General features: G+C 48.6%; 1 protein-coding gene across 4 annotated transcripts in view; it reads right to left on the bottom strand.

Moving 5' to 3' along the window:
- Window positions 1-20,629, bottom strand: part of kmt2a (lysine (K)-specific methyltransferase 2A) — a 41,328-nt gene that overhangs the window by 13,013 nt on the left and 7,686 nt on the right. The window contains exons 2-24 of one of the 4 annotated variants that reach the window (XM_068316542.1): window positions 14,220-14,289; window positions 10,666-13,982; window positions 9,977-10,154; window positions 8,301-8,529; window positions 7,509-8,212; window positions 7,353-7,426; window positions 7,037-7,276; window positions 6,805-6,951; window positions 6,322-6,420; window positions 5,937-6,057; window positions 5,240-5,353; window positions 4,956-5,140; window positions 4,673-4,849; window positions 4,396-4,506; window positions 4,102-4,175; window positions 2,115-2,329; window positions 1,941-2,035; window positions 1,728-1,865; window positions 1,484-1,642; window positions 818-929; window positions 653-731; window positions 346-506; window positions 95-241 (exon numbers count right to left, since the gene is read on the bottom strand). In XM_068316542.1, the coding sequence (XP_068172643.1) occupies window positions 95-241; window positions 346-506; window positions 653-731; window positions 818-929; window positions 1,484-1,642; window positions 1,728-1,865; window positions 1,941-2,035; window positions 2,115-2,329; window positions 4,102-4,175; window positions 4,396-4,506; window positions 4,673-4,849; window positions 4,956-5,140; window positions 5,240-5,353; window positions 5,937-6,057; window positions 6,322-6,420; window positions 6,805-6,951; window positions 7,037-7,276; window positions 7,353-7,426; window positions 7,509-8,212; window positions 8,301-8,529; window positions 9,977-10,154; window positions 10,666-13,982; window positions 14,220-14,289 (6,946 nt within the window). The remainder of the gene's footprint in view (window positions 1-94; window positions 242-345; window positions 507-652; window positions 732-817; window positions 930-1,483; window positions 1,643-1,727; window positions 1,866-1,940; window positions 2,036-2,114; window positions 2,330-4,101; window positions 4,176-4,395; window positions 4,507-4,672; window positions 4,850-4,955; window positions 5,141-5,239; window positions 5,354-5,936; window positions 6,058-6,321; window positions 6,421-6,804; window positions 6,952-7,036; window positions 7,277-7,352; window positions 7,427-7,508; window positions 8,213-8,300; window positions 8,530-9,976; window positions 10,155-10,665; window positions 13,983-14,219; window positions 14,290-20,629) is intronic. The other 3 variants (XM_068316545.1, XM_068316543.1, XM_068316544.1) reach the window with 3 other exon arrangements.

The following is a 20,629-nucleotide window of genomic DNA, read 5'->3' as shown; positions in this document are numbered from 1 at the left end:
CTGCAAAGTGGAAAAATAATTTGAAAGCCAAGTTAACTATCTCTTTGAATGCATTAATAGAATTCTTCAACAATGTTGGAATGTATATTTGTACCTGGAGAGGGCATGGGTCTGGGACAGATTGAGCGCTGACATGAGGGGTAGCTGGGGTGTCGGTTCCTGGTGTAAACCCTGAGCTTAGTGGTGTTGGTGGGGGAAAGGGTGTCAGAGCGCCATGGCAACTCGAAGGGGTCGGGAAAGTCTAGAAATAAAACATAGAAGTGTTACAAAAGTCAGTTTAGTTGAGTACTGTATCATTCAAATAGACTGTTGAAACCTCACCTGTGTGAGCTGACAGGGGCTTACCTGTTACTGGTGGTGGGCTGTGTGCTATGGTGTGATTCTCCTCAGGAGCAATCATATTTTTTAGGTCGGACTCCACCACCGGAGGATGACAAACTAAAATCCTACAGGTATACAGACAGCGCTTTCGAGCATCGAGAGTGCTCCAGTACACCCTCGAACACCTGCAGGTGGGAGTTCATTGGTTTGGATTCAATTCATTTGCCTCAAGCAATAAGTTGGACTTTCATTGAGGGCAAAAATGCTTGTTAACACAATGAGAATCAAGAATAAAAGACAAATATGAGATGTAAAGTAAATCATAACTTACTGGTATCCTACAGGGAAGAGTTTGTGTTTGCAGTCTGACAGTTCCGTCAGTATCCCCAAGCAATCGATGGTCATGGAGCCTGCCATGAAAGGCACAGTCAAAACACACACAGTTCCTCGTGGAATTGGCCAGTTATCTGCAAATACTTCATAAAATTTAACTTACCAATCATCATGTGGACATTTTCAGGCTCCAGCCCTGCAAGCCACTTCCTCCTGAGACTAATGCCCTCCAGGTCCACCAGGATCCTGCGGGTTACCTCAAACCCAGACACCACCTACAGAAAACAAAGGAAACACAAGGAAGTTAAAAAACAGCAGCAGAAGCAACAGTTCCTCGCCTGATCATGGCTCATCTATGAGATTTACCTATGTCCTAAATTAAAATAAAACTGACCCTACTTTTCAGGTAGCTCAATTTCATGACTTACCACTGGGTTATATTATAAACGAGACCCAAGGAAGTCAGAGACTGCAACATCCCACAAAGGGTAGGTCAGGGTACCCTAAAAGTAGTACCTGACATGTGCATAGCTTTGACCATAGATCAAAGCTAGTGCATAGGTAGATGAAAGCACTAGCTCTGATCTATGGTCTTATTCAAACTGGCCTTCTTTTCCTCGTCTTTCTATCGTATGTTTCCTGAGTGTACAAAAGTTGAAATTTGACCTTGACCTAGTTTTCTCAAGGTCAAGGTCATCATCTCATTTTCGACTAATGTGCTTTTTGTTTCATTTTTCTATCTGCAACGGTTGAGAAGATATTTGGTGGACACAGACAATTACAATACATCACCGCTTTGAAGAGGGACGTGACAATGACATTGTCTTACTTCTCCCTTTATGAGATCCTTATGCTTTGGACAATACACTTTCTTGTCCTCCAGGAAGACACAGTGGCACTGGCGGGCGCACATGAAGTGGTAGTTACTGGTGCAAGAGGTGAGGCAGCAGCCAACAGTGGCGCCGGGCTGTAGACACTTCTCACAGCGCTGAACACAAAGGGCAACAGGCTGTAAATGTTTGAACAGACAGTGGGAACTAGTGATGGACGGTGGCACAAGTGAAGGGTCTCACCAGCTGTTTCCCCCTGAGAACAGCCATGTGAACATTCTTAAGAGAGCCGTCGTCATCCTCGAACACCTCAGCAGACCACAAGGCGCAGTTCACGTGGGTCCATTCATTCTGACCGATGTACAACAATCTCCCCCCCTCCTGAAACAATCAGGCAAGTGACACTTAGACCTTTTTTACGCGTGTTACAGAGAGTACGACAGATTTCTGACTCACGTTGGTGTTCTCATCTCCATACTTCAGGCACAGAACACACTGCCTGTTATCACTAATGCCTGGCGGAGGGGGGACCTCTGGGCTGTCCTCACAATCTGAAGAGATGACATCATCAAAGGAGAAGGAGAAACACAAGAAAGAGGACAACTGTGTGCGTAGGAAACCATTAGTTACCAGGTAGGAGCGGAGGTGGTGGGGGTAGAGATGGAGGCAGAGGGGGAGAGGAAGCGGGACAGTCCGGTTCCCCAGGAGTCTTGGGCCTGGGAGCTGGGATGATTTTTTTCATGAGGTGGGTTTGCTCAGCGCGGGAAAGCTCTTGCCTCTCCTGCCACTGGGCATAGTTGTGGTCCAGGGACGGAGGCAGCACCGCATTGGGGAGAAGCCCACTGCTAGACAAGGCAAAGTTAGGATTACTAAAAATAACTGGTAGAAGCTGCAACTTCTTATTTCCATATCAGCTATTCAAATTTAAGGTTAAGCACTGAAAAAATGGTACAAAACTTGCTTTTAAATACAATCCTACAGATTATATGCATTGTTTTTAGCTTCCCAGGGTTCTGACGAAAATTCTGAAGAAAGTGCAAAACTTTCTGAGTATTACGTGAGCAGTGACGCCACAAATAACGACTATGTCTAAGGTGCGATGTTCAGGTCCACACTTAATATGCCAGTACAGGCTTTAAACAGACATCAAGCTAACAGTGGCCACAGGATCCACTGGATGGATGACCAGGAGAGATGATACACAACACGCAAACCACAAATAGACCACAGATGTGCATCAAAGAGCCTTCAAGTGAAATGTGAGACTGTTACGGCGTGCCTCCCACAATGCCTGGAGGAGCAGCAGCGTAAATGGTCTGGGAAAGCTGAGAGCTAAATACGAGCGCGAGACGCAGTGAATGAATGCACTTTCCAAAACGCTAAAAAAAAGAAGGCCACGAGGGAAAGATTCAGCGTAAAGCGTCCGTGAGCTCAGAGTGCTTCCCTTTTTTTAAAGTGTATACACATCCATTCACCAGTAAACACTCTAGTGGGCTCATTAAATCACACAAACTGCACAATCAATTTCTTGACTCGGACTTTAATCACAACAACGGTGCTGAGATGAGTCATCCTGAAAAACAAGCACTTCACTGATCTTCTTCACTCAATGGCTTATTACTAGAGCCATCCCAAAAAAACAGGCATCACTCAACTTGCCCACTAAAAATACAAGGTGACTATGAAATGCATTGCACCTCTTGTCCCTTGACTGGTATTTGTATTGATGCCACGCAGCGGCTGTCGGTACAGTTAGTTCTCCCAGAGAAACCACATCTTACTCCTCCTCAGTCCAATAATTACAGACCTGGATTTCTTGAAAACTTCAGTTCTCAAGTTCCTTGGAACGGTTTTCATTAAAGGACGATTCAATTGCAAAATTTCTTCTCTATAATTACAAACATAATTAGCACAAGTTTAAAAAATAGAAGCATATCGCATCCTTTACAGAGCTGTATAAAAAGAGTACCGCCTGCTGTTATCTGACTCCATTACTAATGCCTGATTTCATGGTTGAACATCCCAACTTTATGGGATGGAACAAAATCAAAGCTGAAAGTCCACAAACAGGAGTTTTAGAGAACATCTGTAAATAACCTCATCATAACACAGTAACAGAACACAAGAAGCAGTCAGTAAATGAATCCCTGCTTACTGACTCAGAGCAGTGGAACAGCCTCTAGCGTGGAACAGGAAGTGAATGACACTCTTGTGTGGAACAGGAAGTGACAGACACTCTTGTGTGGAACAGGAAGTGATAGACACTCTGGTGTGGAACAGGAAGTGAATGACACTCTTGTGTGGAACAGGAAGTGATAGACACTCTTGTGTGGAACAGGAAGTGATAGACACTCTTGTGTGGAACAGGAAGTGACAGACACTCTGGTGTGGAACAGGAAGTGACAGACACTCTGGTGTGGAACAGGAAGTGACAGACACTCTGGTGTGGAACAGGAAGTGACAGACACTCTGGTGTGGAACAGGAAGTGACAGACACTCTGGTGTGGAACAGGAAGTGACAGACACTCTGGTGTGGAACAGGAAGTGACAGACACTCTGGTGTGGGACAGGAAGTGATAGACACTCTGGTGTGGAACAGGAAGTGACAGACACTCACTTGGCAGAGACTTTCTGCTTCTCCCAGAAGCGGGACTCTTTGACTTTGAACCACGGGAAGACGCGCTCCATTTGCTGAAACAGATGACATTCTTTAAACTCATCTCTAGATACAGAACGGAATCCTACTCATGCTGTCTTGAACATGTATGGAACACGTGTGCAGAAACCGTGCAGTCAGATAACAACAGATGGAGCGCTGGTATGAGCAGAAAGAGAACCAATCAGCTAACATGTTTGTTTTCAGTGGTGCTGCTATCGTCCTCATGATCCAGAGCAGAGCAGAGCTTCCTACCCGAATGAAGAAGGACTTGACCATACTGTTGGCCTTTCTGCTCTCTGGTTGGCCAGCTTCGCTGTTGATGGCGGTCTGGATAATCCGCGCGATGTCGTCACTGAACTCCAGCTGGGACACAACACAGGCGTACGGAGGTGATTACATTCATTCATTCATATCTGGTCTGCAGTGTTGCTGGAGGCGGGGTACACCCTGGATGAGATGCCAGCTCATCACTTCAAACTGCACCAGGTCCAGGAGAGAGCAGCTCAGACCCTGATGGAAATCCACTCACCACTGACTTGTAGCGGCCGTGATCCATCTTTCTCTCAACGGACTCCAAGTCTGGAGGGGAGTCACCGGGAGGCGTGGGGGGGACCTCGGTCAGGACTGGAGGATCTGGGCCCTCTGGGGAACTACGGGATGGAAGACTTTCTTCTGTCTCTGGGTTCAGGTCAGGAGGCTTCACCGTCTGCCCCGAAAAAGATGAGCTCAGCCACGGCTCGTATTCACGAGACAAACTGATCATGTTTGAATTACATGTATATAATAAGGCAAAAAGACAGGTGCGTGCTCACCTGTCTGTAGCGTAACAGGTGTGACGACGTGCGGGAATTGAGCAGTGCAGTGAGGACGTGGCGAACACATCCCTGGAGCTCCCTCCCCAGCGCCGTCCTCCACTCCGCCGGCTGGCGTTCAGTGCATTTGGTGCAGGTGTAGGCAACGCTCTCGGGCAGCTTGGAGAGCAGCTCGTACATCTCATCTGCACCACAGGCAAAACACGAGGAGGCGTTTGTTACCCTCCGGCCTCACCCACCTGTCTGTAGCTGCACACAAACTGAACGATGTCTCAACAACTCACCTGTCAGATTTTCACACCTGGCGTGAACCCAGTGGTTGCAGCGACCACACTCCATCATCTTGCTGTCGTAATCATTATCGTCATAACATTTATCACAAAGTGGGCAGAAGTTTCCTGCAGTAAAAGAGGGGAACATTTACACTGAGATTTGATATATATATACATATATACACATATATATATACATACACACACATATACAGTATTTTCCGCACTATAAGGGGCACCAAAAAGCCTATCATTTTCTCATAAACCCGTAGTGCGCCTTATCGTCCGATGCGCCTATTAATCTGCTTCAAACTTCAGATCAGGAAATAATCCGTCCTGTTCGAACTAAGTGGTCCACTGGAATGAATTTAACCAGTTTTTAATGTCAGGTTTTTTAAAATGCGTGTTGATTTCTTTCTAACATGGCAAAGTGATCAAGTGATCAGGTTTCCTTAATGAGGCTCAGAATGGCTTCATTGAAATAACAATAGGAGCCCTTAACCGCTGACTAAGGGTACTCACAGTCATGAATGCTCTAGTGGACGGATAGCGCAACTACAGCCACTAGTTTTTTAAATCTAGTTTGATTTTTTTTTTTTATATGCGCCTTATAATCTGGTGCGTCTTCTATACGGAATAAATTATAAAATAAACAAGTCATTAAAGGTGCGCCTTATAGTGCGAAAAATACTACACTCTGCACACCTACCTTTTGCAAAAAGTTTGGCACAGTCGTGACACATGGAGAAATCATGTGACCACTGGGCATCCCAAGATTTCCCAGGTTTGGTGGTTCCACAACTCTTGCAGCGCACACACTTGTTGCAAACCTGAAGAGACAGAACGTGTAACACGAGGTGACGACACCGCACTGAGTGTTAACAGTAGGAATGGTATGAAAGCAAGTAAATGATGATTATCGGAGATACAAGAGGGCCTCTTGAATGAAGCAATGCTGAGAAGCATCACAAGTGTGTGAACAAATAAACTGGAAAAGGAAAATAATGTTGTGAGTGTGATGTTGAAGGTCAGTGACTGGTAGAAGATGGAGCGCAGTGTGAAAGACGAGTGTGTGTGTGTGTGTGTGTCAGTACCCAGACTCTCTTCTTCTTGGTGGGTCTGGTGGGGTAGTTGGGGCCCAGGCACTCTGGGTGATAGCTGTTGTGGCACTTATCACACTCTAGTAGCTGCTGCTGAAGTGACAGAGGGAAAAAGTGAGAAGTTCTTTAAAATCAAAGAGACAATTTCAGGTGTGAAAAAGCCAACAAATAACACAGTTCAGCTCATCCACCATCACTGTGAACCTCTGGTCTGCTCACCTTTACCTGGGAAATAAACTCTTGACCCCAAAGCTTCCATGAAAATCCCCTTTTGTCACTCCCACAGCGACTGACCCCCAAACATCACATGAATCGATTTATTTCACCCACTACCGTCCTATGTTTCAGTTCAGGCTAAATACCCCGTTAGTGTTACTGTGTAAGGCTCTATATGCCAGAGAGGCTGATTCTGGACCGACCGCCGCTCTGCACCACGTCTGGTTTGTGTAGAAGTGAGCAGGACCACCAGGGGCTTACTTTTGTCTTCTGCTGCTGGTGTCCACACGCTTGGCAGAACTTGCATCGTCGACAACACCAGTTCTCAAACTGCTCCTGAGGGGGGCGCTCTGATTCCCCCAGGCAAAAGAGATGAAAAGGTTCACAGCATACCTGACAGAACACAAACTACACCCGGAGGGAGAAGAGAGAGACAGAAAAGGTCTCAGAAGAGAAGCAGCCATTTGAAAGCGAACGACGGTGACGTCATTACCTCAACGTTTCCACTGCTCGCGCACAAGAAGCAAAGAACCCTGGGAGTCACAGGCACAGAGGTGAGCAGGCTGAGGCCCCCAGCCTCCCACACCTTCTCCACGTCATGGTCCCTCTTGAAATCAACTGTGATTCGATGCACTCCGTCGCAGGGCGCTCTGGGCTTCACCGGGCCCCTAGTCGAGGGAGTGCTCAGCCAGTTTAAAGTATTGTTGACGGGCGGTTTGGCGCTCAGGAGCTGCTGTTGAGACAGGAGGGCGGATCAGATCAGGGTGAGGACCTGAACGCGGCCAGACGTGCCAGCGGCTGCATCTTACCTTGTCCTTTGGTCTCTGTTTGGACGATGGGGGGCCCGAGCGAGAAGGAGGCTTTTTTGACTGCTTTGATTCCGCTGTGAAAGAAGAGGAGTCCAGTATGGGTTTGATCTGTGATGGCTTTAAAACCCACAAATGGGTGGGGGTGGGGGGTCTCACCTGCATCCAGAGTGGCGGCCGGGCCCTGCTGGGGGGACGAGTGCTGCTGGGGCCTCTTCTTGGGCTCCACCACAGGAGCCTTAGCTGGGGCGTCTTTCTTTGAAGGCGTCTGGCTGGGGAGGGGCCATTTCTGCTGCTGATGAGACGGCGTGGACTGGGAGGGGGAGTTCTGGGTCGAAGACGACGGGGAGGAAGAGGATGAGGATGAAGAAGACGAGGAAGTGGAGGAGGAGGAGGAAGAGGAGGAAGAGGAAGAGGATGAGGAGGAGGAGGAAGAGGACGTGGGTACAGACGGCTGTAGTTTCTGCCCCTTCTTGCTGGGGGCGCTGCTCGTGACTGGGAGCTGTTTGGGGTCGGCACTCGGGGGTGGGGGCTGACTTTGTGCTGGGACTGTATCAGAGGGTTCGACTGGGGCGGGGGAAGAGGCGAGGGCCGGGGGGGACTGCCTGGTTGTGGTCTGCTGTCTGGACTTGTCCTCCCCGGACTTGAGCGGGAGCGTTTCGCTCTTTTTGCGGAGGGGCTCCTCCTTGGGGGCCGCGGTGGGCTTCGACCCCGACCCCGACCCCTCCACTGGCCCTTTGACCAGACTGACACCCTCCTTCTTCTCAGACAACCTGTTCTTCTTCTTGTCTTTCTTGCCTTTGCCCTGCTTCTCCAGAAACATCTTTGAAGGCATCCACTGCAGGTTCTGGCACTTCCTCATCCTGTGGGCGACGTTTGGTACGTATGAAAGAATTCTGAGCCGCGTTTTTACATTTTTAGTACAAAAACAGTTCCTCAGCAAAGACTCACTTGCAGCATTGCTTCTTAATGTTGCGTCCTCCAAACTTGGGCTTGTCCAGACAGTTGGTGCACACGCCGCAGTCTTCTGGGACCTGGCAGCCGGAGCACTGGCCACAGCGCCGGGAGCGACGGCCCTTCTTAGGAGGGGCTTCCTGAACGGCCTTCTGACGGGTCTCCCGTGGCTTTATTGGAGGCGACTGAGGCTCCGCCTCCTCCGAGCCTGCTACTGATGACTTGTCTGTAAGCGAACAGGAACATAATAGTCACACACCTTTAACAGTTTCTACCCAACACAGCTCGTACCCTCCTGGAGTTCGATGGTTATTCTCAGTTGTACGAATCCTCATCTGTCAAGTGTTTCAATATATTGTCCCTATATGGAGAAATCCTACATCCCAAGTGAGTTCAGACTAAATAATGATGAACTGGAGGTAGTGGCATGCCCTGACGGTCATGAGAATACAGTGGTACCTCTACTTACAAATGTCTCTTCAAACAAAATGTTCTACCTACGAATCGCCTCAACAGGAAAATATTACCTCTAACTACGGAAGAAATTTTGAGGTACAAAAGGTAAAAATACAGTATGGGCTGATACTCGCAGCTCCCACAGGTTCCTGAACGCAACATTCTCATAGCTGCTCTGCCATTGGCTATTACCTCGCATCCCATTGGCTGAGAGGGACCTCTGTGTGTATCTAGATAGGTGTCTATGCAGCGTCCTCGTCATTCGGCCCTCGACCCATGAGGTGTTCTGATAGTTTTAGGTAAATATATTAACTTTTAGAGTATTCACTATGGACCCCAAGAAAGTGACGGAGAAAAGAGGAAAAGAAAAGACGAAGAGAAGAGTTTTTTTTGTCCGTACAAACAAAGCAAGAGATGATAGAAAAGCATGAGAAAGGGATGCGTTTGGTTGATCTCTCCAAAGAATATGGCCGTAATGCATCTACAATCACCACGTTATTAAAACTAAAGGAAGTTTAAGGAGTTTAAGGCGTTGCGTGGGTGGTTGGAGAAGTTCAGAAGGAGGACTGGAATTCACTCTGTTGTTCATGGGGGGGCAAGAGGGCATGAACCAAAGAGGGCAAAAAACAATGAGGACAGCAGTTAAAAGGTAGATGACCATCATTATTATTCTTTACTCTATTCTTTGTTTTTTACGTTATACACAACTCTCATTTATTGTGTAATAGTCTAATCGTAACATGTATTTTTTACATGTTTTGGTGCATTTTTATGATTTATAAAACATTTATGTCTGAATTTTGGGGGGCTTGGAACGGATTAGGGCATTTTCATGGAAAACGCGTCTCTACTTGCGTAATTTCTTCCAGAACCATTAATTTCGTAGGTAGAGGTACCGCTGTATGTCTCAGACAGACATGGAAGACACTCCATCTCTCCTCCAGCACTAATTATGGCATTTCTGTGATTGGAACATTTTGACATCTCATTCTGCGAACTTCCTTTTTTCAGGAGTCAAACAAACACGGTCCTGATTAAGTAAGGAGATCATTATAAGTTATTTAGTGGCGTCTGAAATCAACCCCACCTAAATTGTTCTCATACAAAACAACCCCCCCGTCAGAAGAAGCTCGTCTGAAGTGACATGAACATACTAGTAATAGTTTTACAGCTCAGGCTGAGGATTTTTATAGAAGGTGAACCGCCGACTCCCTCACCATCGTTCCCCATGGAAGAAAGGATCTTCTCCCTCTCCTCCCAAGGCAAGGCACTGAGTGTGGGCATGTCGTCAGGGAACACCGCCCGGTTACGCCCGAGAGCCACCGCCGCACGGCGGCACACGTGCTTGATGCGCGGGCCACGGACCGACGTCTCTGACGAGTCGCTCTCCTGGCCCTGCTCACAAGAAAACATATAATAATAGTAATAATAATAGTAATAACTAATAATAATAATAACAGCAACAACACTAATAATAACAATAATAATAATAATAACAATAATAACACTAAACAATAATAATACTATCCATCCATCTTCTTCCGCTTATACATATTTGTGTCATGGGGGCGGCAACTTCAACAGGAAGCCCAAAAATGTCCTTTCCCCCCACATCCACCAGCTCTGACTGGGGGATCCCAAGGCGTTCCCAAGCCAGTGTTGAGATATAATCCCTCCACCTGGTCCTGGGTCGGCCCCGAGGTCTCCTCCCAGCTGGACGTGCCATAAACACCTCCCTAGGGAGGCGCCGTACCAGATACCCAAACCACCTCAGGTGATAATAATAACACTAATAATACTGATAATTATAACAATAATAATAATGTCTGTTGTTGTTCTATTGTTGGTTATATTTACAATGGCTGAGACAAACAGAAGCATTGTGATGAGCAGACAGTGAACTGACCTGGCCCTTGGTCTGGTCTGCAGGCTTCAGCTTGCTCTTCTTGATCTCAAAGAGCTGGGCTTTGGCCTTCTTCAGCAGGCCCACCACCCGCTTGTCGGTCACGGGCTGCTTCTCTGCTTGAGCCAGAACCGAGCCGATGGACGAGACCGGCAGCTGCTGCCTGCCCGGCGGCCCTGGGAGTCCTGCTGCCGGTGGACTACCAGCACTTTGTTTCTCCTTCTCCTTCTCCCCATCCTCAACATCTGCCCCTTTCTCAGAGGGTCTGCCCTTCTTGGATAGACGCCCTTTAGCAATGGACACGGGAACCGCGGAATGGAGTGTACGCACTTCTGATGAACCCGCCTCACAAATCAAGTCAACTGATGCAGATTTTTTTCTTACGGGAACCTTTTTTGGAGCAAGAGATGAAAGAGTCTCTTCTGAGTCCCTCCCATCCACAAATAAACTGGAAGGTGCAGTGGGGGAGCCTTCTGGTGTCGAAAGTTTACTTCTTTTCTCCAAATCCTTCTTCCCTTCCCTCTTATTTTCCTTCTCCTTTTCTCGATTTTTCTCAGAATCCCTTTCTTTTACCTTTGCAGAAGGTTCCTGAGGAGCTGACAAGCTCATTTCTTTGCCTCCTTTTCCAGCTCCTCGCCCTGTATCCTGAGCACTGGAAGGGAAAACAGGGAAGAGTGGGGAAGAAGATGTCGATATCGTTGACGAAGAAGGTGGATTTCCAGCAGGCCCTCTCTTGCTCTCTGGTGTTCCTTGGGAGGCGAGGGCCAGGGAGACGTTGGGGAAGGTGCTGAAAGGAGCAGAAGGTAAGGCACTAGTGGCTAATGAACTGGCAGACACCCCTGGCAAAGAGTTGGGGTTACTACTGGAACCAGAGCCAGTCTGGACAGAGGCATCAGAGGAGCCTTTCCCCACAGATATCTGGCCCCCCACATGGCTACTCCGTCTAGTCATCGAGTGGGAAGGAGACCGTGTACGTCCTCGGGGGGTTCCCGACACCAGTCGCCTCCTGCGGCGTGAACTTCTGCTGGAGTTCGACGATGGTTGGTGTGGGGACAGCGAACCCGGGCTGCTTCCGGACGACGACTGCAGGGTGACGGATTCAAAGATCCGAGAATGGGCCTCGCTGGGAGTGAAGCGCGGAGCGCGGAGCAACGGACTACGTTTCTGGAGCGGCGCGTCGAAGCGGGACGAGGAAGCGTGCTGGTGGTGGGAATGTGGGTGGAGAGGGGCAAAAAGTCGAGTCCCTGCTGCCCCGGCTCCGCTTCCTGGGGCCGGGAACGACCCCGGAGCGGCTCCTCCTGCTCCACCAACACCCTGGGGTAACAGACCCACATCTTCAGCTGTAAGGGGAGGGGGGCGAAAGTTGTCAAATATGGGTTTCCGGATGAGACCCTCCTTGGCGTATTTAGCTGAGGAGAAGTACTGGCGCTCCGGGTGGGACAGGGACGTCCAGCGGAAGGTCGGCTCCCTCAGGATGGAGCGGCTTCGCTTGTCGGACAAGCCGGAGATCGCCGAAGACCCAGACAGGAAGGGGGGGAGGGGGTGGGAGATCCAGGGGGACTGTGGGTGGTGCTCAGCGATAGCAGCGGCGTTACTGGAAGATGACTGGGGAGGCTGTGGGGGGGTGAGGAGGGGGGGAGGTGGAGGTGAGGACGAGGAGGAGGCCGTGGACGAAGCCGGCTGGGAATTCCCCAGAGCGGAGGGGGACATCAGAACGCCCGTTGGGGGGCTGATGATGGGCTTCTTGGCCGCACTGCTCAGAGTCTCGCTCCCCCTTTGGTTCTGACCCCCCCGGCCAACCCCATGTCCTCTCCGACTTCGCCCGTGTCTCTCTGATAGTGCGTGCACTGGCTCAGGCTCAGAGGGGGGTGCCGGGGGAGGTGCGCTGTGTAGCATATTAGCCTCCCGCTCCCCCTGGGGGGGCAGGGAGGCGTCCTCCGGCTCTGATAGAGCCTGTGTGGCCTCTGAAGCCTGGGAGTCGCACGACGAGTCATCCAGGGTGGGGCTGCTGGACCTGGAAGACTCTGCGGAGGAGATCTGAGAGGACGGCTGGGACACGGCGCTGGAGCCGCACGACGCCGCGCTGCTGCTGAACTGCCCGTTGGTGGCGCTGTTGGTATTGCTGTTGAGAAGACTAGTAGCTGTGGTCGGGACGCTGGGGTGGGGGGCAGGGGGCGGCGGAGGGGGGAGGGTCTCAACGGTCGCTGTGGTGCCGCTCACAACGAGCGTTGGGGAAACCAGCAGGGGAGTGGAGGTGGGGGACGCGCTGGAGGTGGGTTGGGCAGACGCGGAAACGGAAGAGGAGCTCGTTTCTAACCTGGCCATCTTCATGTGGGGTGGGGGCGTTCCGAAGCTCCCCTCATCTTCAATGAAGCGTTTGGGGGTCTTAATAATGCGCAGGGAGACAGTGCTGACCACAGGCATGATGAACTGCCTGATGTTCTTCAGTTGGGTCTTCCTGATGCCGGCCTCAATAGTCCCGGCCCCCCCACCCCCAATGGCCACGGCTTCCTTCTCCAGGCGCTTCTGGGCTCCTTTCTTGGCCCGCTGCAGCAGCTGCTTGGCGATGGTGGCATCGGTGCGTTTGGAGGAGGGTACGATTCGAACAGGCTTCCTATGGCGGGGGCTTTTTCTGAGACCTACTGTCTTTCCTGGCTTAGAGGGAGTGAGGGGGTCAGGTGGGTTGGAAGAGTCCTGGTTCTCCGCACCCTCCGTGCTTCTCAACATTGACTGCTGCGGCCTGAAGGCCTTCTGTTTGCCCTCCCCAGACTCGCTGGAGGTAGAGAGCTGTGCGGCGGTGGCGGCTGCCGCCTCGGCTTTGAGTCGTTCGGCCGAGGGCGGTCGTCCACGTCTGCGCCGTGGGACACCGGGCAAAGCCTTGAGCCGTGACTTCAGGGGGGCAAGTTTTGTCACTCTCAGCCTCTTAATATTTGCAACTCTGGACTCCCCCCGCCCCTTAAAGAGCTTGACCTCAGCGTCCTGCGGCTGACCAGAGACCAGGGACGTCCTCTTGGTGCCCTTTGGGTCTTGGTCCTCCTCTGAGTCCACCCCCAGCTCAGACCCCCCCTGCCCGCACTCATCCCCTGCTGCCTGGCTGCTTGCACTCCACGCCTTCCTGCTACTGGAAGATGGGGGCCGACCTCTTCTCTTTTCCCCCGAGCCAGGGGGTCTGCCAGGAAGTCGTTTCACCTTCTCAGCTGGTCTTTCGGGACCCTCCGGCTTTTCCTGTGTGGATGGGGGGGGAGGCAGACTTGCAGCAGGTCTGTGGGCAGTCAGGGCCCGTGGAGGACGGCCTCTGGGTTTCTTCTCTTGTACGGCCCCTGAGGAGACCACAAAACACACAGCAAACAGTTAATGTAAAAGAACTTCATATAAAAAAAAGACATCTTAAGAATGTAACCAGGTCCTGACACACGGGTAATCACAGACAGACAGTTGATCACAGATAGACAGACAGACAAGCAGGTAATCACAAACAGACAGGTAATCACAGACAGACAAGTAATCTTAGACAGCCAGACAGAGAGGCAGGTAATCACAGACAGGTAATCAGTTACCTGCGGACGTTGAAGAACTCTGTATTCTCCTCTGCTCAGCAACTGTTCCAAATCCTTGAAATGCTTCTTCCTAAAGTAAAAAAAAATTGACTATAATCAACAACCTGTTGTAACCAAAAAAAAAATCAATGACAATAAAAAATCTATTCTAACCAATAAAAAAATCATTGACTATAATCAACAATCTGTTCTAAACCCCGCTCCAAAGAAACATCACCTTATTGTGGAGAGGTTTGTATGCCCTAAGGCTCCTGGGAGCTATGTTGTCGGGAGTCTTGTACTCCTTGTAGGGTCACCCAAGACAAAAAGCTCTCAGGTGAAAGGCCAGACAAAGATTGGCTCAGAACATCTCATGAAAAACGAAAAGGGAGAAAAGTGACCCTGCCCACAGGAAGCCCACGGCCAAAGTCTGGAGCCAGGCATGGACGGAGGGCCTGTCAGCGAGCACCTGGTGGCCGGCCCTGCCACAGGGCCCAGCCGGGCTCAGCCTGAAAAGGCAACGTTGATTTGTCCAAGTCGCACCCGACCCCTGCCAAATGGGTGGCAGTGGATGAGAGGGTTGCCTCCCTACGCCTTAAGGCTGTGGGATGGAAAACTGTTATTTGTGCGTATGCACCAAATAGCAGCTCAAGAGTATTCAGCCTTCTTGGGGTCCCTAAATGGTGTCCTTCACAGGATCCCTGTAGGGAACTCCATTGTTCTCCTGGGGGACTTCAATGCACACGTTGGCAACGATGGAGACACCTGGAGGGGCGTGATTGGGGGAAATGGCCTCCCTGATCTAAACCCGAGCGGTGTTATGTTGTTGGACTTTTGTGCTCGTCACATATTGTTCTCAACGAACACCATGTTCGAACACGAAGATGCTCGTAAGTGTACCTGGTACCAGAGCATCCTGGGTCGGGGGTCAATGATTGGCTAGAGTCGTCACAAATAACTTTAAATGTACAAAAAACAGTTTCAATGTGCATCTCCATCCGCAGCGGTCTGCTGCTGATACCTTTGAGGTTCGAATCAAAAATGAAACTCTTGCAGAAAAGAGTGAAGTAAAAATATTTAGGTATACTCTTGGATAAAAACCTAAAATTTGAAAAACAGGTAAAGCATATATGAAAGAAGGTTAAACCCAACCTAAATTGTTTCCGTCATATTAGAAGGGACCTATCAGCCAAAACTGCACTACTGTACATGCATGCCATAATTTTCTCACACCTATCACACAGTATTACAACATGGTCACAGTCCTCTCAAACTGTCTTAAAACCAATAACATCCTTATACAAACAGGCTATAAAAATCATGGATCAAAAACCGATGAGATGGCACCTTTTCGGTATCCTAAAAAGACACAACCATTTTACGTTTGAAAATTTTGTATTCTTCTCTACTATCAAACTAGTTTTTAAGTGTTTGCATGGTCATGTTTCATTCTGTTCTCTGGACTGATTCATAGACTCCCGAGCTCTGGTAGAGCAACCACACGAGCCTCAGCAAGTGGCAACTGTATTGTTCCCAGGTGTAACAACTCATTCAGACAGTCTGCCTTCTCAGTAAAGGGAGCAAACCTGTGTAACTCTCTGCTAACGGTTCTAAAACTACAGACAGATGGTGTTCTACAGAGGGCTCAAACTATGGTCAAAATCTAATCAACTGTGCTCACATGTATAGCCTCTGACTGGTTACTAATTTATGTTTTCTTTTGTAGTAAAGGTTATGTAATGTACTGAAACGTTGCTCTAAATATTAACAGAATGTATTTTTTGTACTTGATTGGGTGTTGTTGTTTTTTAACTATAGCGATACTATTTTTCTATTTGTATTCTCTTGTTTTTTAGAGAAGTCTCCATGGACAAGTGTTAAAAATTAGCACTCGTGCTAACACACTGTAAACTGACACATCTATAAGTTGTGCAACTGTGCAATTAGCAATGTGTTTTTTATTTCCATGTCAAATAAATAAACATAAACACGGTGGCAAAGCCCCGGGTGTTGATGAGATTTGCCCGGAAATGCTGAAGGCTCTGGGTGTTGAGGTGCTGTCATGGATGACATTCAACATTGCGTAGAAGTCTGGGACAGTGCTGAATTAGTGGCAGACTGGGTTGGTGGTTCCTCTTTTTAAAAAGGGGGAAAAGAGGGTGTGTGCCAACTACAGGGCCATCACACTCCTCAGACTACCTGGGAAAGTTCACCTACGGATCTTATCCGTGCTAATGCCAAGACTTGGGGTTACTAATCCTCAAGGATCATTACACCACCAGTCTTCAGGACCTGTTGGTCAGCCTCCCAGAACCCTGGGGCCAATTAGAAGGACGCCTTCCAGGTTGCGTCTCGGTGGGCCCAGTGGATTTTGAAATGCCTGACTGCGGAGAACGACCATATGGAGTCGTTGATAGTGGCTACGGGCAAGACTAATCGCCACGTACACTGGACGCCCTAATTGGTCGGTCCATGCACCTTGTTCAGGCTCCAGCGGCCGCAACGCAGCAGCGACGGCCCCAGGGATGTGTAATCCGTGAGGATAGCCCCCTTCTAGACCTCAGCCCTGGACAAGCCCAGTCTACACCCGTAACAGGAGTTTCTTCTGTAGTCATGGTGGATTCTCAAGGGGGATGGTAATTTTGTCATTTGGCCAACAGAGACCAACATGCCAAAAAAACAGTGATTAAGATGCTGGCTGCTGTTAGAGCTAGTAAAGATTGGTTTCCTGAGGCAAAAGTTTGGGTTCCACTCATTAAATACTCCCATAGCTTACCAAAAACTGAAAGGGACACACTCTTGGTGTTTAATGAATTTGTCGGGAAACACGTGCCCTCTATGGCCAAATTGGATGCTTCACTCTTTCGTACTGAAACTGACAACATTCATTGGTTTAGGGACACAGCCAAAAAAATTATGGAACATTGGTCTTTGTTTTTAGGATTTGTCCCCCGATAGGCCCTATAGGGATGGGGAATAAGTCCATTGCAGATTGCCCAGCAAAAAATGTCATTGTTTTGGCACGGGGATTCCAACTTACTGTGCACCAAAGGTTGATCCTGAACCGAGAATTGAATTTACCATGGATTTACAACAGTAAATTCTAAAACGTTGATTTGGCAGCAGATATGGTCACATATCATCGATGGCTGACGTTGGCTGTGTTTTTTGGAGATGCACAATCAATTGGTCAGCGATATTTGCCTTTTGTGAGCCCTTCCACTTGGAGTCCTTTGTTCCATAACCTTCATTTGGAGGTTGCGGAACTCATTAACGAGGACTAGCAATGTTTTGGAAACAGTTGTAGAGTTCTTCCCAAAAAACAAAATATCACATTACAAGAATGGACTGCCCTGCGTGAGTTAAGACGGAATTCAGAAATTGTTATCAAGCCTGCAGACAACGGCAGCACCATTGTAATTCTTGATAAAGATCAATGCATTTTTGAAGCATCAATTAAATGACTCAACCTATTACCGGAAATTGGACAAACCACTTTTTATGGAAACCATTTCTATGGTGGTTAATATTCAGTATAGACTGAAGGAAACTGGGTTTATATCTGAACACCAACGTAAACTTCTGATAGGAGGACCAACCCCACAAGAGCATAGGTTTTACTTGTCGTCCCAAATCCATAAGCCCCTTGAAAAGTTTACAATACCTTTTCAAGTCCCACCAGGGAGGCTGATTGTTTCAGTTTATCCAAATGAAACGTACGGTACAGCAGCTCTTTTAGATTTTTATTTAAATCCACTGTCCGTACGGCATTCTGCATATGTTAAGGATACGAACTATTTCATCGGCACAATTAAATCTTTACAGATTCCACCTGAGTCACTTTTCTTTTCTTTAGCCGTGGACAGCCTGTATAGAAATATTGAAATGGTCACGGGTCTGGCAGCAGTCAAATTCCTGGCTAAATATCCAGACCCGGCCAGACCAGAGATCTCGAAAATTATTAGAAATCACTTTGGTCCATAATGATTTTGTTTTTGGGGAACAATGTTACTTACAAATTAAAGGGACGGCCATGGGCAAGAAGTTTGCACCTGCATATGCCAATATTTTCATGGCGTGTTGGGAAGAGGACACTTTTTTTTTACCAACTTTAAGTGAAATTCTAACGCCCTGGTTTAGTTCACTGTTTATTTTACAGACTGTTTTGCATGTAGCATATATATTTCATGACGGTAGTAATTTAATTATATTACCAGTTTTCATAGAGGGAATCACAGGTTTTAGCCAGAACCACAGTATTATTACCAGCAATAAAAGTACAAGACTTCAAAATAAATACGCTAAGTAACATATTCATCTGCTGTGTTTAACAGAATTTACTAAACACGTGGTTTACCATGACCCACTTTACCATTTCATAATTTATCTCAAATAAGTAGCAAATATGTTTACAAGTATCAATGTATGTTGTACCGTAAATAACAGTTTGTATACCTCCTTGACTTGTTTCAGTGATTGCCACTACATTCATGAACTATTTCATGAAGTCACCACTAAAGAGCCCCAAAAGCATGGCCACACACACACACACACACACACACACACACACACACACACACACACACACACTCTGTCAGTATGACGCACTGACACGTACCACCACGGAACGCCCAGAAACAACAGATAGCATTCCAGGGACTAACATGAACACACACACACACACACACACACACACACACACACACACACACACACACACACACACACACACACACAATATTTATATATACTGTATGTACAAGACCAGGGAAACGTTATTATCTTAGAACAAATGACAAAAAGCCCAATTTCAATGTTAGATCTGATGTACAGGACTAGGTCTTGACTTGTAACCGTGGTTACAGCGTGTGTGCAGTTGGACATCTACCCTCCTCCCAGCAACATCTCCAGAGGATGAGCAACATCTCCAGCATCCTGTGTGCTGCTTCCTCCTATCAGTGTGTGTGTGTGTGTGTGTGTGTGTGTGTCTGTGTTTTCTCACGTGGAGGTGAGCACGTTTATTTATAGCTGCAAATGGAGATGAAGTTGGGGTGTCGTTGGCCCACTGTGTGTGTGCGTGTTCATGGCCACACACACAGGCTACCAGTTACACACACACACGTCATCTCAGTAATTTAAACACACACACACACACACACACACACACACATGAATCAAAGTCAAAAACAAGGAGAATTTATGTGACACAGGGCTACAGACACTAAGAAGCAACAATAGTGCTGCCGGTGCTGGTGTGTGTTGTGGTGTGTGTTGCTGTGGCGTGTGTTATGGCGTGTGCTGTGGCGTGTGCTGCTGCTGGCGTGTGATCCACAGCCTCCTGCAGCAGCAGCTCCTTCTGCACGTCTCTCTATGAGCGTCTCTCTCACATCCTCTCCTCTCTGAGAAGCCGCTGCTCCTGATTGGTGCTGATGCGGCGCTGAGGGGGCGGCGCACCAACGAACGCCTCTGACTTGCTGCGATGGTGTGAGTAGCAGCCGATGACATCACAACACGCTCCCCTAGAGCCCCGCTGCAGGTCGGCGCACACGAGCACATGATGTACCCTGTGAGTGTGTGTGATGAGACAAACACACACCTCCTGCATGTGAAGCACACGTAAACAGCAGCATGGGAGGGGCGTGTGGGGGAGGGGCACACAGGCGCTGGGAAGGACAACAAGCGTGAGGGGAGGAGGGGGAGGAGGGAGGAGACAAAACAGCAACATCTTGGCCACATGTCCCATCAACAGAGGAATAAAGGATGAAGGCAGTGTGGACTTCATCATGTCTGTGGATGAAGGCGGTGTGGACTTCATCATGTCTGTGGATGAAGGTGGTGTGGACTTCATCATGTCTGTGGATGAAGGCGGTGTGGACTTCATCATGTCTGTGGATGAAGGCGGCGTGGACTTCATCATGTCTGTGGATGAAGGCGGTGTGGACTTCATCATGTCTGTGGATGAAGGCGGTGTGGACTTCATCATGTCTGTGGATGAAGGTGGTGTGGACTTCATCATGTCTCTGGATGAAGGCGGTGTGGACTTCATCATGTCTGTGGATGAAGGTGGTGTGGACTTCATCATGTCTCTGGATGAAGGCGGCGTGGACTTCATCATGTCTGTGGATGAAGGCGGTGTGGACTTCATCATGTCTGTGGATGAAGGTGGTGTGGACTTCATCATGTCTGTGCTCACTGGCATGTCGCCGCCGAATGCTAACTCGCTGCACTAGCTGGTGAAGCTTCGTAGGGCGGGCTCAGGGAGACGACTTCAACACGTAGGCGTAGGCTGAAGTCCACCATCATGAGCCTCATGATGACAGTGCCCACAAGCCTTTGTCTCCCGTTTACTTAATCTCCTGCACCGTCACTCTCACCACGTAAAGCTTTTGATGGTTTGTCATATTTCATTTCACTGATCAATCATGAAATCA

The sequence above is a fragment of the Antennarius striatus genome, chromosome 6 (assembly GCF_040054535.1).
Source record: "Antennarius striatus isolate MH-2024 chromosome 6, ASM4005453v1, whole genome shotgun sequence".
NCBI classification, from domain to species: Eukaryota; Metazoa; Chordata; class Actinopteri; order Lophiiformes; family Antennariidae; genus Antennarius; species Antennarius striatus.
Note: the sequence above shows the minus strand (reverse complement) of the source record. Positions and strands in the feature narration are given on the sequence as shown.